At 48.2% G+C, this 14,938-nt stretch overlaps 2 protein-coding genes across 3 annotated transcripts in view; both read left to right on the forward strand.

Moving 5' to 3' along the window:
* znrf1 (zinc and ring finger 1) overlaps nucleotides 1-5,211 on the forward strand; it is a 51,534-nt gene extending 46,323 nt beyond the window's left edge. The window contains exons 4-5 of one of the 2 annotated variants that reach the window (XM_056415982.1): nucleotides 2,080-2,159; nucleotides 4,929-5,014. In XM_056415982.1, the coding sequence (XP_056271957.1) occupies nucleotides 2,080-2,137 (58 nt within the window). In that variant the 3' untranslated portion in view covers nucleotides 2,138-2,159; nucleotides 4,929-5,014. Of the gene's footprint in view, nucleotides 1-2,079; nucleotides 2,160-4,928 lie in introns of both variants that reach the window. The other variant, XM_056415981.1, reaches the window with a different exon arrangement.
* A 3,229-nt stretch (nucleotides 5,212-8,440) lies between these two features.
* gins3 (GINS complex subunit 3) lies at nucleotides 8,441-14,467 on the forward strand. Its single transcript, XM_056415996.1, has 3 exons — nucleotides 8,441-8,681; nucleotides 9,287-9,520; nucleotides 13,914-14,467. The coding sequence occupies exons 1-3, from the start codon at nucleotides 8,511-8,513 to the stop codon at nucleotides 14,142-14,144; spliced, it is 636 nt and encodes a 211-aa protein (XP_056271971.1). The 5' UTR covers nucleotides 8,441-8,510; the 3' UTR covers nucleotides 14,145-14,467.
* Nucleotides 14,468-14,938: the final 471 nt, after the last annotated feature.

A 14,938-nucleotide genomic window follows, 5' to 3' on the forward strand; every position in this document is an offset into this window, starting at 1 on the left:
TGATGTATCTGTAGTTTTACATGGAGATCATTATCGGTTATTGGAGGGTCCCACATTCAAACGACGAGGTCACTACGAGGAGGAAAGATGAGAAGGAAGAGAAGGAAGTGAAGCTGTGTTTCACCTCATGACCTCATAACCTCTGTGTGCTGACCTGGTGTGTGAGTAACTCCTGGTGGGTCTCACTCCTAGTGGGACTAACTCCTGGTGTGTGACTAACTCCTGGTGTGTGACTAACTCCTGGTGGGACTAACTCCTGGTGGGACTAACTCCTGGTGTGTGACTAACTCCTGGTGGGACTAACTCCTGGTGGGACTAACTCCTGGTGGGACTAACTCCTGGTGTGTACTAACTCCTGGTGTGTGACTAACTCCTGGTGTGTGACTAACTCCTGGTGGGACTAACTCCTGGTGGGTCTAACTCCTGGTGCATACTAACTCCTGGTGGACTAACCTAACTCCTGGTGTGTGACTAACTCCTGGTGTGTGACTAACTCCTGGTGGGACTAACTCCTGGTGGGACTAACTCCTGGTGTGTACTAACTCCTGGTGTGTGACTAACTCCTGGTGTGTACTAACTCCTGGTGGGACTAACTCCTGGTGGGTCTAACTCCTGGTGCATACTAACTCCTGGTGTGTACTAACTCCTGGTGTGTGACTAACTCCTGGTGGGACTAACTCCTGGTGTGTGACTGACTCCTGGTGTGACTAACTCCTGGTGGACTAACTCCTGGTGTGTACTAACTCCTGGTGTGTGACTAACTCCTGGTGTGTACTAACTCCTGGTGTGTGACTAACTCCTAGTGTGTGACTAACTCCTAGTGTGACTAACTCCTGGTGTGTACTAACTCCTGGTGTGACTAACTCCTGGTGTGACTAACTCCTGGTGTGACTAACTCCTGGTGTGACTAACTCCTAGTGTGTGACTAACTCCTGGTGTGTGACTAACTCCTGGTGGGACTAACTCCTGGTGTGACTAACTCCTGGTGTGACTAACTCCTGGTGTGTACTAACTCCTGGTGTGTGACTAACTCCTGGTGTGTGACTAACTCCTGGTGGGACTAACTCCTGGTGTGTACTAACTCCTGGTGTGTGACTAACTCCTGGTGTGACTAACTCCTGGTGTGTACTAACTCCTGGTGTGTGACTAACTCCTGGTGTGACTAACTCCTGGTGTGACTAACTCCTGGTGTGTGACTAACTCCTGATGTGGACTAACTCCTGGTGTGTGACTAACCCTGGTGTGACTAACTCCTGGTGTGACTAACTCCTGGTGTGTGACTAACTCCTGGTGTGACTAACTCCTGATGTGTACTAACTCCTGGTGTGTACTAACTCCTGGTGTGTGACTAACTCCTGGTGTGTGACTAACTCCTGGTGGGACTAACTCCTGGTGTACTAACTCCTGGTGTGTGACTAACTCCTGGTGTGTGACTAACTCCTGGTGTGACTAACTCCTGGTGTGTACTAACTCCTGGTGTGTACTAACCCTGGTGTGTACTAACTCCTGGTGTGACTAACTCCTGGTGTGACTAACTCCTGGTGTGTGACTAACTCCTGGTGACTAACCCTGGTGTACTAACTGGTGTGACTAACTCCTGGTGTGGGACTAACTCCTGGTGTGTGACTAACTCCTGGTGTGTGACTAACTCCTGGTGTGTGACTAACTCCTGGTGTGACTAACTCCTGGTGTGTACTAACTCCTGGTGTGACTAACTCCTGGTGTGTGACTAACTCCTGGTGTGACTAACTCCTGGTGTGTACTAACTCCTGGTGTGTGACTAACTCCTGGTGTGTGACTAACTCCTGGTGTGTACTAACTCCTGGTGTGTGACTAACTCCTGGTGTGTACTAACTCCTGGTGTGTACTAACTCCTGGTGTGTACTAACTCCTGGTGTGTGACTAACTCCTGGTGTGACTGACTCCTGGTGTGACTAACTCCTGGTGTGTGAGTAACTCCTGGTGTGTACTAACTCCTGGTGTGACTAACTCCTGGTGTGTGACTAACTCCTGGTGCGTACTAACTCCTGGTGGGACTAACTCCTGGTGCGTACTAACTCCTGGTCTGTGTGCCTGCAGCTGTATAGACTCGTGGTTTGAGATCAATCGGTCCTGCCCCGAGCACCCCTCTGACTGACGGAGCCCCAGGCCTGATCCAGGTGAGGAAACCGGTTTCCGACTTGGTCCACTTCCTGTCTGTCCTCCCCTGGTGGGCGTGGTCAATGGACCTGCTCCAGTCTTCTGACCACTCAAAGCACTTGAACACAACATCATTCACCGATTCACACCCTGATGGGAGGAGCCAGGTGCTCATCAGGGCTAACTAACAGCCACACAGCTGCGGGGGACATGTTGGTGTGCCTTGCTCAAGGACACATCGACATGGGCTAATGGAGCCGGGGATCGAACCGCAAATCCTCGGATGGAAAGACGACCCTGCTGTGTACATGATTGTCATGTTAACCTGTCGTCCCCCATCTGTCCCTCCTCTCCTTGTCCCCCTGCTGTGTCCCTCCTCCTCTCCTCTTGTTGTCCCCATCTGTCCCTCCTCTCCTCTTGTCCCCTGTCCCTCCTCTCCTCTCGTTGTCCCCATCTGTCCCTCCTCCTCTCGTTGTCCCCCCTGTCCCTCCTCTCCTCCCTGTCTGTCCCTCCTCTCCTGTTGTCCCGTCTGTCCCTCCTCTCCTCTTGTTGTCCCCATCTGTCCCTCCTCTCCTCGTTGTCCCCTGCCTGTCCTCCTCTCCTCCTGTCCCCATCTGTCCCCTCTCCTCCTTTGTCCCCATCTGTCCCTCCTCTCCTCCTGTCCCCATCTGTCCCTCCTCTCTCTCGTTGTCCCCCGTCTGTCCCTCCCTCTCCTCTCGTCTGTCCCCTCCTCTCCTCTCGTTGTCCCCTGCCTGTCCCTCCTCTCCTCTTGTTGTCCCCTGTCTGTCCCTCCTCTCCTCGTTGTCCCCCTGTCTGTCCCTCCTCTCCTCCTGTTGTCCCCTGTCTGTCCCTCCTCTCCTCCCGTTGTCCCCATCTGTCCCTCCTCTCCTCGTTGTCCCCCATCTGTCCCTCCTCTCCTCTTGTTGTCCCCTGCCTGTCCCTCCTCTCCTCCGTTGTCCCCCTGTCCCTCCTCTCCTCTTGTTGTCCCCTCTGTCCCTCCTCTCCTCTGCCTGTCCCTCCTCTCCTCCGTTGTCCCCTGCCTGTCCCTCCTCTCCTCCTGTCCCCGTCTGTCCCTCCTCTCCTCTCGTTGTCCCCGTCTGTCCCTCCTCTCCTCTCGTTGTCCCCGTCTGTCCCTCCTCTCCTCTTGTCCCCCTCTGTCCCTCCTCGTTGTCCCCTGCCTGTCCCTCCTCTCCTCTCGTTGTCCCCGTCTGTCCCTCCTCTCCTCTTGTTGTCCCCCGTCTGTCCCTCCTCTCCTCCCGTTGTCCCCCATCTGTCCCTCCTCTCCTCCCGTTGTCCCCCATCTGTCCCTCCTCTCCTCTCGTTGTCCCCCATCTGTCCCTCCTCTCCTCTTGCTGTCCCCATCTGTCCCTCCTCTCCTCCTTGTCCCCCATCTGTCCCTCCTCTCCTCTCATTGTCCCCTGTCTGTCCCTCCTCTCCTCTCGTTGTCCCCCATCTGTCCCTCCTCTCCTCTCGTTGTCCCCCATCTGTCCCTCCTCTCCTCTCATTGTCCCCCGTCTGTCCCTCCTCTCCTCTCGTTGTCCCCCATCTGTCCCTCCTCTCCTCTCGTTGTCCCCCATCTGTCCCTCCTCTCCTCTTGTTGTCCCCCGTCTGTCCCTCCTCTCCTCTCGTTGTCCCCCATCTGTCCCTCCTCTCCTCTCATTGTCCCCCGTCTGTCCCTCCTCTCCTCTTGTTGTCCCCCATCTGTCCCTCCTCTCCTCTCATTGTCCCCCATCTGTCCCTCCTCTCCTCTCGTTGTCCCCCGTCTGTCCCTCCTCTCCTCCCGTTGTCCCCCATCTGTCCCTCCTCTCCTCTTGTTGTCCCCCATCTGTCCCTCCTCTCCTCTTGTTGTCCCCCGTCTGTCCCTCCTCTCCTCTCGTTGTCCCCCGTCTGTCCCTCCTCTCCTCCTGTTGTCCCCCGTCTGTCCCTCCTCTCCTCCGTTGTCCCCCATCTGTCCCTCCTCTCCTCTCGTTGTCCCCCGCCTGTACCTCCTCTCCTCCCTGTTGTCCCCATCTGTCCCTCCTCTCTCCTCCTGTTGTCCCCCGTCTGTCCCTCCTCTCCTCTCGTTGTCCCCCGTCTGTCCCTCCTCTCCTCTCGTTGTCCCCCGTCTGTCCCTCCTCTCCTCTTGTTGTCCCCCGTCTGTCCCTCCTCTCCTCCCGTTGTCCCCCATCTGTCCCTCCTCTCCTCCCGTTGTCCCCCATCTGTCCCTCCTCTCCTCCCGTTGTCCCCTGTCTGTCCCTCCTCTCCTCCCGTTGTCCCCCATCTGTCCCTCCTCTCCTCCCGTTGTCCCCCATCTGTCCCTCCTCTCCTCCCGTTGTCCCCTGTCTGTCCCTCCTCTCCTCCCGTTGTCCCCCATCTGTCCCTCCTCTCCTCCCGTTGTCCCCCATCTGTCCCTCCTCTCCTCCCGTTGTCCCCTGTCTGTCCCTCCTCTCCTCCCGTTGTCCCCCATCTGTCCCTCCTCTCCCCCCGTTGTCCCCCATCTGTCCCCCATCTGTCCCTCCTCTCCTCTCGTTGTCCCCCATCTGTCCCTCCTCTCCTCTCGTTGTCCCCCATCTGTCCCTCCTCTCCTCCCGTTGTCCCCCATCTGTCCCTCCTCTCCTCCCCTTGTCCCCCCTCTGTCCCTCCTCTCCTCCCGTTGTCCCCCATCTGTCCCTCCTCTACTCCCGTTGTCCCCTGTCTGTCCCTCCTCTCCTCCCGTTGTCCCCCATCTGTCCCTCCTCTCCTCTCGTTGTCCCCCGTCTGTCCCTCCTCTCCTCTCGTTGTCCCCCGTCTGTCCCTCCTCTCCTCTCCAGGACATCTCGGGGTCCTGGTGGACGTCTGGACCCGAATCTGAAGAAACAATCAAAACCACGACACACACTCACCCCGACGGCCCGCCGTCCTCACCGAGAAGAGACTTTGTGAACCGAAGCCAGAAAAAACGTGACTGTCGATCCATCGGACATCAAAGAACCCCCCCCCTCCTCGACTCTCCACCCCGCCGACTCGAGATCAAGAGCCCCCCCCCCCCCCAATCAGCCCTCCCACAGCCTTAACTGGGGAGGATGAAGACGAGCTGCAGGAACCAGAGACATGACTCAGCAAGAACGTCAAAAAGATCCCAAATAGTGCTGACGGGGGACGGAGGGGGGAGACCCAGACTTGGGGTCAGCTTGTGGGGGCGGGGCAGCAGTGTAGATTACGCTCCTACTGTGTAACGTGTGTGTTCAGGACGCTCCGGTGTCAGGCTTCACCTGGTATGTGTATGTACCCTGTGTGTGTGTGTGTCTGTGTGTGTGTGTGTCTGTGTGTGTCTGTGTGTGTGTGTGTGTGTGTGTGTGTGTGTGTGTGTGTGTGTGTGAAAGAGATAGCGTAAAAGGTCAGTGTCGAGGACTGGCTGGGAAAGCACCGTGTGTGTGTGTGTGTGTTGACGTATCACATCGTACGTGACGCTTCACGTCGTACGTGACGCTTCACATCGTACGTGACGTCCGGCTTCTCTTTCTCTGACCTTTTCCCGCGAGAGTCTTGAGTGTGTGTCTCCGTGCGTATGACTGTTTGTGCATGTGTGTGTGTGTGTGTGTGTGTGTGTGTGTGTGTGTGTGTGTGTGTGTGTGTGTTTCTGCTGCAGTAGGTCTGGACTGGTGATGCGAGCCACTCGGACCCGGGAAAAAAAAGAAGAAATAAAAAGGACTCCGCAGTCCCACTAACGATCCATCGGACGGGGCTTATTTATTCATTTGTTCATATTTAACAATATTTGTTTAATATTCCAATCATGTGAGGTGTTACCCACAGAGTATGAAGACTTCTACAAACTGCATTTACAAAGCTGCTGTAAACAAATGGTGGAATAAATTGTGCTAGATGACTCTCTTCTCTTCCCGTTGCCTCTGCGACCCAGATCTCCCATCATGCACCCTGGTCCCGACCAGTACAGGAGGATGATTCAACACTACATGTATGGGATGGACATCCGATTTGATGATCCTCGTAATCCTTAGTCACCGTCGCCATGGAGCACGAGTCCTAAAGCCCAGACATGAGTCAGCAGTGCTGCACTTCCGGTACTTTCCTAAAGTCAATGGGGGGTTTTCTCTTCGTTTTTTCCAACTAAAATAAACACAACTTCTCAGTTTCTGACTTCATCCAAAGGTCTAAACTGACTGTTCTAGTTGACCTTCATCCAAAGGTCTAAACTGACTGTTCTAGTTGACCTTCATCTAGAAGTCTAAACTGACTGTTCTAGTTGACCTTCATCCAAAGGTCTAAACTGACTGTTCTAGTTGACCTTCATCTAGAAGTCTAAACTGACTGTTCTAGTTGACCTTCATCTAGAAGTCTAAACTGACTCTTCTAGTTGACCTTCATCTAGAGGTCTAAACTGACTGTTCTAGTTGACCTTCATCCAAAGGTCTAAACTGACTGTTCTAGTTGACCTTCATCTAGAAGTCTAAACTGACTGTTCTAGTTGACCTTCATCCAAAGGTCTAAACTGACTGTTCTAGTTGACCTTCATCTAGAGGTCTAAACTGACTCTTCTAGTTGACCTTCATCTAGAGGTCTAAACTGACTGTTCTAGTTGACCTTCATCTAGAAGTCTAAACTGACTGTTCTAGTTGACCTTCATCTAGAAGTCTAAACTGACTCTTCTAGTTGACCTTCATCTAGAGGTCTAAACTGACTGTTCTAGTTGACCTTCATCTAGAGGTCTAAACTGACTCTTCTAGTTGACCTTCATCTAGAAGTCTAAACTGACTCTTCTAGTTGACCTTCATCTAGAGGTCTAAACTGACTGTTCTAGTTCAGGGGTCCCCAACCCCCGGGCCGCGGCCCGGTACCGGTCCGTGGCTTGTTTGGAACCGGGCCGCGGAAAAAAAGTGAATAAATAAAGTTTACCATTTTTTTATTATAATCAATCGGAAAAATATATTCTTTTGAAAAAGGACCGGATCCACCCATGTGTACGTCTGAGCCGCGTTCAGGAGTCTTAAAGTTCGGGTTTATCGCTGCAGGCGAGTCTCACGCGCCGAACCCTCTGCTGGCGGCACAGTGACAAAGAATCTTAAACAGATTCAACCTGCTCAATGAGTTCTGTCACTTCAGGGAAATGACAACTGTTTTCAAGTTGGCCGATAAAGTTGCTGCTGTGTGGGCGAGTGAACAGCGGAATATTCTACATGTTTCAGACGTTGACCGGGTGGAAGAGGCTTTTCAAAGAGTTTGAGCGGTACTCCAACCACAAAAGACCCGACTGCAAAAGAATAGACCTGCAACCCATTTGTAAACAAACCCACCCGGCGAATCGAGCCGTCCGAGCTAGAAGAACATGTGTTGGAGATGCAAATGACGGTGGCCTTAAGGGACATTTCACACAACAACTCTGCCTGTTCTAATGACAGCGACCAGAACTCGGTTAGGAGCAGCGGACCAAACACACGTCTGTGTCGCCGTCTCCATTAGCGGCTCGTTGCAGGTAAACAAGCGCACGGCTCACACTCATTCGGCGTCATGATGAGTTGTAGTTTTGGCACTTTATGCCCTTCGTATAATTGTATGACGTCATATTTATGACGTCATTTATATTGCCGGTCCGTGAAAATAATTTCTGCCACGGAACCGGTCCGTGGCTCAAAAAAGGTTGGGGACCGCTGTTCTAGTTGACCTTCATCTAGAGGTCTAAACTGACTGTTCTAGTTGACCTTCATCTGCTGCTACAGTCTGATGAGTCTTTGTAATCTGCAGCACGAGTCATATTAATAATGACAAACATAACAATTCATAATGTGAAAACATTTCAAATTAGATATATTGCTGACTGATTCCTGTTCATAGTTTAATGGGACAGCATTTATATTTTTCAAGCTTCTTTAAATATTATTATTTTCTATCTGTATTATTATTATTATTATTATTATTATTATTATTTTCAAAGCTTGAGAACTGATGAACACGACACAAGGAGGCTTTGAAGCTGTAACGGTAATATTCTGACCTCTATTGGCTAAATTCGTAATTGCACCTGACATCTTTCTGCAAAACAATGCGAACTTCATTTTATTATTTATTTTATTTGCTGGAAACGAATGCAATTTTGAAAACGAATATATATATATTTAGCAACACATTCGTTTTTTTTTTTAATCAATGAAACCAATCAAGCAACTTTTAGAATATAAAGCAGAAAAAGAAAGAAAAACGATCGGTTTCTCATGGATGAATACATATCGATTGCTCTGGTCTGGATCTCACAACGAGCGTTCTGATTGGCCAACAGGTCCCGGCGCCAAAAGAGGAAACAGGAAGAGTTGTAAACACAGCAGAACATAGTATTCGCTCAATATTTCAGGACATACATCGTCATAAAGATACTTTCAACCTATTTCGGGCCCAACATGGATACCCATTCATATATACCGGTAGAACCCGGGGTGGGGATGGAGGAGAACTTCCTGTCTCTAGACGATATTTTGCTCTCTCACGAGAGACTTCCCGTCCGGACGGAGTGCCGCTTCCCCCGGCTGGGACACCTGGAGAGGTCGACGGACGCGCAGGACATCCCCGAGGTGATGAGTTAGACTGGCGACCATTCATTCAGAGATAACTGCATTTATTCAGAGATAACTGTGCATTCATTCAGAGATAACTGTTTGTGTGACGTACAACCAGCGCCGCCGCTCACAGCGCACTACGCGTCGGGCACCACGTCCTGAGGGGCTCCACACAGTAGGCAACTAAAGAAATCCTCATGGTTATAATAATTATAATGACGATATTATATATTAGGCACCCCCCTCCTGAATAACGGGTCTCATTTCAACTTCCGTGACGTCACGTCCACATCGGTCATACTGGACGCTGCCACTTCCGGTCCGCTACTCAGGACCCGGAAGAGAAAGGTTCCGTTAAAGTGTGTGACCGGCAGAACCAACGAGGTACCACTCCCATCTCATAGAGGGACACTGTAGTTCACTTAAACTACAATGAAATATAAAGATACACGACACGAAGTCTGAACATCAGCCGTGTCTACGTCTTTAGTTTCACATTAGTTCATGGGAATTACCCCAGAGACCGGGAGACCCCCCAGAGAGCGGGGACCCCCCAGAGAGCTGGGGACCATAACCCCAGAGACCCTAACCCCCGCCTGAAGTCCACTTCCTGTCCCCAGGGCACAAAGATGGAGCTCCCCCTGTGGCTGTCCAAGGGTCTGTACGAGAGGAAGAGGAGGGTGCTGTCGGTGGAGCTGCCCAAGGTGTACCGGGAGGGCTGGAGGACCGTGTTCAACGCCGACCCCAACGTGGTGGACCTGCACAAGATGGGGCCCTACTACTACGGCCTGGGCTCCCAGATGCTGCACTTCGACAGCCCGGAGAACCCCGAGATCGCCCAGACGCTGCTGCAGGTGAGCTCGCAGCGTGATCAAAGAATCAACATTTATATGCATCTCTGATGTGTTCATGAGATGCATATGCAAGGGTGCAACAAATAATCATTCATAGGGGTCTTTTCACACTTAATAAATAAACGTGTGGTCTCATGTCGTAATACATATTGTTGTGCGCAACAGGCCCAGATGCTCATCCAGTGTTATTTAATACTATATAGAACTAGAACGGGCCCTCGGTGGAGCGCATACCTTCGCATATCACAAGATTGGGCATTGAGTTATGAACATGTTGGCATACGTTGCCAACTGGATACAAATTGACCGGCTATGGTAAAAAGAAGATTTTACCTTTTCATGACCTTGACCTTTGACCCGATCAATCCCAAAATCAAATCAAATGGTCCCCGGATAATAACCAATCGTCCCACCAAATGTCATGCGATTCGGTTTAATACTTTTTGAGTTATGCGAGTAACACAAACACACATACAAATAAATACACAGCGATCAAAACATAACCTTCCGCAGAATGCAAAGGTAATTAAAGCTGCAAGCAGCGATGAACGGGTCCTCTTCCTGCTTCGCACGTCGGGGGTGCTGGCCGGACGCCTGCCCCCTCGGCCGAGAGCGCACGGCTCGGGCGTTTGACCGTTCGTCACGCGACACTGATTTTACTTTGCTAGTCGGTGGCGCTTTGACTGAGTGAAAAAAGGCTTGTTGATATCCTCAGGCCTTGAATTCTACGAAGCATGAGAAGTTTGGAGTAGATTTGAGCGAGTCCAGGGTTGCCAGCAGCGGCTGTGAAAATTTGAACATATACATGCATCATGTGTATCCATGTGAAGTCTAGACCTTGTCATGTAAATTACATGTGAATGTGATTCAACGTGTCGCTACGAGTTTCACAGGGAAGCATCATCGAGGTCTTAGGTCTATTCTGGTATATTTTGAGAGCGATCTGAATAATCTGCGCGAGGAGTGTATAAAAGTAAAAACCATGTAACTTCCTACTGCCACTTGTTGTCGCTAAGTCCAGAAAAAATTAGCATATGGATGTCTTCAGGGTCATTATGTCATGATGTATGAGAAATATGGAGCAGATTCCATTATGTATGGCTGAGTTACAACAACGTTAATTTTCATGGCGAATGGCGCTTCTTTCCAGAAAAAAATTAGCATATGGGAAAATTAGCATATGGATGTCTTCAGGGTCATAATGTCATAATGTCATGATGTATGAGAAATATGGAGCAGATTCCATTATGTATGGCTAAGTTACAAAAACGTAAATTTTCATGGCGAATGGCGTTTCTTTCCAGAAAAAAAATTAGCATATGGAAAAATTAGCATATGGATGTCTTCAGGGTAATTATGTCATGATGTATGAGAAATATGGAGCAGATTCCATTATGTATGGCTGAGTTACAACAACGTCAATTTTCATGGCGAATGGCGTTTCTTTCCACAAAAAAAATTAGCATATGGAAAAATTAGCATATGGATGTCTTCAGGGTCATTATGTCATGATGTATGAGAAATATGGAGCAGATTCCATTATGTATGGCTGAGTTACAACAACGTCAATTTTCATGGCGAATGGCGTTTCTTTCCACAAAAAAAATTAGCATATGGAAAAATTAGCATATGGATGTCTTCAGGGTCATTATGTCATGATGTATGAGAAATATGGAGCAGATTGCATTATGTATGGCTGAGTTACAACAACGTCAATTTACATGGCGAATGGCGTTTCTTTCCAGAAAAAAAATTAGCATATGGAAAAATTAGCATATGGATGTCTTCAGGGTCATTATGTCATGATGTATGAGAAATATGGAGCAGATTCCATTATGTATGGCTGAGTTACAACAACGTCAATTTTAATGGCGAATGGCGTTTCTTTGCCGGTCCGGCAAACGCACAAAGTTTAATATTATTGAAATCTTTTAAGGCCATTTCAAGACAAAGGTCTCAAGACCATATAGGCCAAGTTTGGAATGTATCGGGTTTAAGCTCTAGGAGTAGTTAACCCTAAAATCATGAAAAGGCATATTTTGAGGGATTGATTATAGCGCCCCCTAATGTTCAAACGTTATGGAAAAATTAAGGTAGGTTAAAGGTGTCCTTGTGGACATAGGCTACCAATTTGGTGAGGATAGTCCAAGTGATTTGGAAGTTAGGTGTCTTTACAAATAAGGCCACACCCTTGGATGTTCATTGGTCCATATCTTCTGAACGCAATGACATATTAACTATCTTTCAAAGATTTATGATGGCATTGAATCAATAATGAACCACAACAAGTTGTGTATGATTCGGACGAAGCGTTTAGGAGAAGTTGAAAAAAAACAGTTTTTAAAGAAATTCAAAATGGCGGAAAATCTAAGTAGGCGGAGCTTAGGGGTCTGAGAGGCTTTTTTGTAGAGCTGGTCAATTCTGACCTGTGGACCAAATCTCAAGTCAATCGGTCATCGGGGGAAGAAAACTATTGCTACTGAAAAGAAAGTTTGTAGGGGGCGCTATAGAGCCATTTCTTTATGTACTAATACGAAAACTCAATAATATGAAAATTTTCACCAGTCTGCTTCTGCATGTGGAATTTAAGTCTGCTGGGGCGTACGGAGTGCGGACAGTCGACGTTTTCGGGGAGAGATTAATAATAATAATAATCCTTTGAAATACAATAGGTTCCTCTACGACGAAGTCGACGAGGACCCTAATAATATAGTAAATATACAATTACAACTAGGGGGTGCAAGGGGATCAGAAACCATGGCTTTCTATTGGCTGTCTGGTGCAGCTGTTGCCAGGTAGATTATCTCTGATCTCAGAAAGATGAAGCAGCTTTCCACGCCACGCGGTGGTCACACATGACATCACACCGGGGCTGTTTAAAGCATCTGATGAGAAACGTGTGATCTTTAATATCATCTCCATTCAGTCTGCAAATAGAAACGAAGCCTCGCTGCACGTCTGGAGAGCCTCCTGAAGATTCAAGGGCTGAATCAGGATTTCTAGCTTCTGGACTTTTTCCCAGCTGGACTTCTGAAACGTTAGAACCAGGAAGTTCTCTGATCTTTCAACATAACAATGAATCAAAATTAAAGATGATGATGATTATAAATGTATACATATCTGAAGTTAAACATACAATTTGACTATGCTTCATGTGTTGAAGCTGCATTCTCTCTCCTGACCACCAGGGGGCGACTCCTCTGGTTGTATAGAAGTCTATGCTTCATGTGTTGAAGCTGCATTCTCTCTCCTGACCACCAGGGGGCGACTCCTCTGGTTGTATAGAAGTCTATGCTTCACGTGTTGAAGCTGCATTCTCTCTCCTGACCACCAGGGGGCGACTCCTCTGGTTGTATAGAAGTATATGCTTCATGTGTTGAAGCTGCATTCTCACTCCTGACCACCAGGGGGCTCCTCTGGTTGTATAGAAGTATATGCTTAATGTGTTATAGCTGCATTCTCTCTCCTGACCACCAGGGGGCGACTCCTCTGGTTGTATAGAAGTCTATGCTTCATGTGTTAAAGCTGCATTCTCTCTCCTGACCACCAGGGGGCGACTCCTCTGGTTGTATAGAAGGCTATGCTTCATGTGTTGAAGCTGCATTCTCTCTCCTGACCACCAGGGGGCGACTCCTCTGGTTGTATAGAAGTCTATGCGTCATGTGTTGAAGCTGCATTCTCTCTCCTGACCACCAGGGGGCGACTCCTCTGGTTGTATAGAAGTCTATGCGTCATGTGTTAGAGCTGCATTCTCTCTTCTGACCACCAGGGGACGACTCCTCTAGTTGTATAGAAGTCTATGCTTCATGTGTTAGAGCTGCATTCTCTCTCCTGACCACCAGGGGCGACTCCTCTGGTTGTATAGAAGTCTATTCTTGTGTTAAAGCTTCATTCTCTCTCCTAACCACCAGGGGGCTCCTCTGGTTGTATAGAAGTCTATATAGTGACTCTACTTCTCTTGATGTATTCCCTCAGTAAACATTGTAAACATGAGTTCATGTCTCAGTCTCTAGTTTCAAGTCTTCTTCTATACATCATGATGTCATCATTGATAATTTATGGTCATTTAGAGTCAGACCATAGAGCAGGGGGCGCTTTAGGGGCGGGGCTACAGGTGATTGACAGCAGTCCACAAACCAATGGGCTACAGCCACTTCTTATTTACAGTCTTTGAGGCAAACAAAGATCTTCTCTTCATGTCGAGGTTAACTCGAAGAGAGGAACTGAAACCAGAAGAAAAAGTCATTTGATGGTTGACGTCTTCCTTTGATTTGCAAATCAACAGCCGTAATCCTCCCACCGGGCCCTTCATGAGCCGTCTTTGTCTTCCCGTCTGTTGACCTTGTTGCACCCCCCCCCCCCTGTCTCTCTCTCTCTCCCCCCCCCCCCCCAGACGTTCGTGGGCCGCTTCAGACGCAACATGGACTCCTCCCAGAATGCCTACAACGAGGACACGTCGGCGCTGGTGGAGCGCCTGGACTGCCTGGAGAAGGCGCTGTTCTCCTCGGGGCAGAGCGGCCTCAACGGCTTCCAGAGCTGGGAGCGGGGCCGCGCCGCGCAGCTCACCGCCTCCAGCCTGGTGCTCAACTACCGCAAGAGGAAGATGGCCGACGGGCCGCCCTGAGAGACTTTCACTGCCGCCCTCCAACTCTGAGTTCACGTCGAGCTCCTGGTGTCGCGGCCTGTGACCTTCACATGACCTCGGCTCTGGGTTCTTCATCACCGTTGGTGAGGGGCGGACGTGAGACGGTGGATTGTCTAAGTAAAGAGGTCTCATGTTTGCTCCAGCTTGACAAAGCAAACGTTTTATGTTCCATCTTACAGGTTTAAACTGGTTATTGTGGTATAATGTAGATTTAAAGAAATGCTTTTATATCATAAAATGGCAAAAGATTCCATTAAAGCAGAACTGGAGATATTAAAGAGATGTTCTGAAACGGAAAATAACCTGTTGACTAATTATGATCTTAGTTCCATCATTATATTATTAATTATTATCTTAGTACCATCATTATATTATTAATTATTATCTTAGTACCATCATTATATTATTAATTATTATCTTAGTACCATCATTATATTATTTATTATTATCTTAGTACCATCATTATATTATTAATTATTTTAGTACCATCATATTTTTTATTATTATCTTAGTACTTTCATTACATTATTAATTATTATCTTAGTACCATCATTATATTAATTATTATCTTAGTACCATCATTATATTATTAACTATTACTTGGTACCATCATTATATTATTAATTATTATCTTAGTACTTTCATTATATTATTAATTATTATCTTGGTACCATCATTATATTATTAACTATTATCTTGGTACCATCATTATATTATTAATTATTATCTTGGTACCATCATTATATTATTATCTTTGTACTTTCATTATATTA

Source organism: Pseudoliparis swirei, chromosome 6, assembly GCF_029220125.1.
Source record: "Pseudoliparis swirei isolate HS2019 ecotype Mariana Trench chromosome 6, NWPU_hadal_v1, whole genome shotgun sequence".
NCBI classification, from domain to species: Eukaryota; Metazoa; Chordata; class Actinopteri; order Perciformes; family Liparidae; genus Pseudoliparis; species Pseudoliparis swirei.

Excerpts from the sequence above, each read along its gene's own strand:
- gins3 (XM_056415996.1), top strand. The coding sequence starts at position 8,511 with ATGGATACCCATTCATATATACCGGTAGAACCCGGGGTGGGGATGGAG. Across the intron at positions 8,682-9,286 it reads ACGCGCAGGACATCCCCGAG|GGCACAAAGATGGAGCTCCC; the intron begins GTGATGAGTTAG and ends TCCTGTCCCCAG. Across the intron at positions 9,521-13,913 it reads TCGCCCAGACGCTGCTGCAG|ACGTTCGTGGGCCGCTTCAG; the intron begins GTGAGCTCGCAG and ends CCCCCCCCCCAG.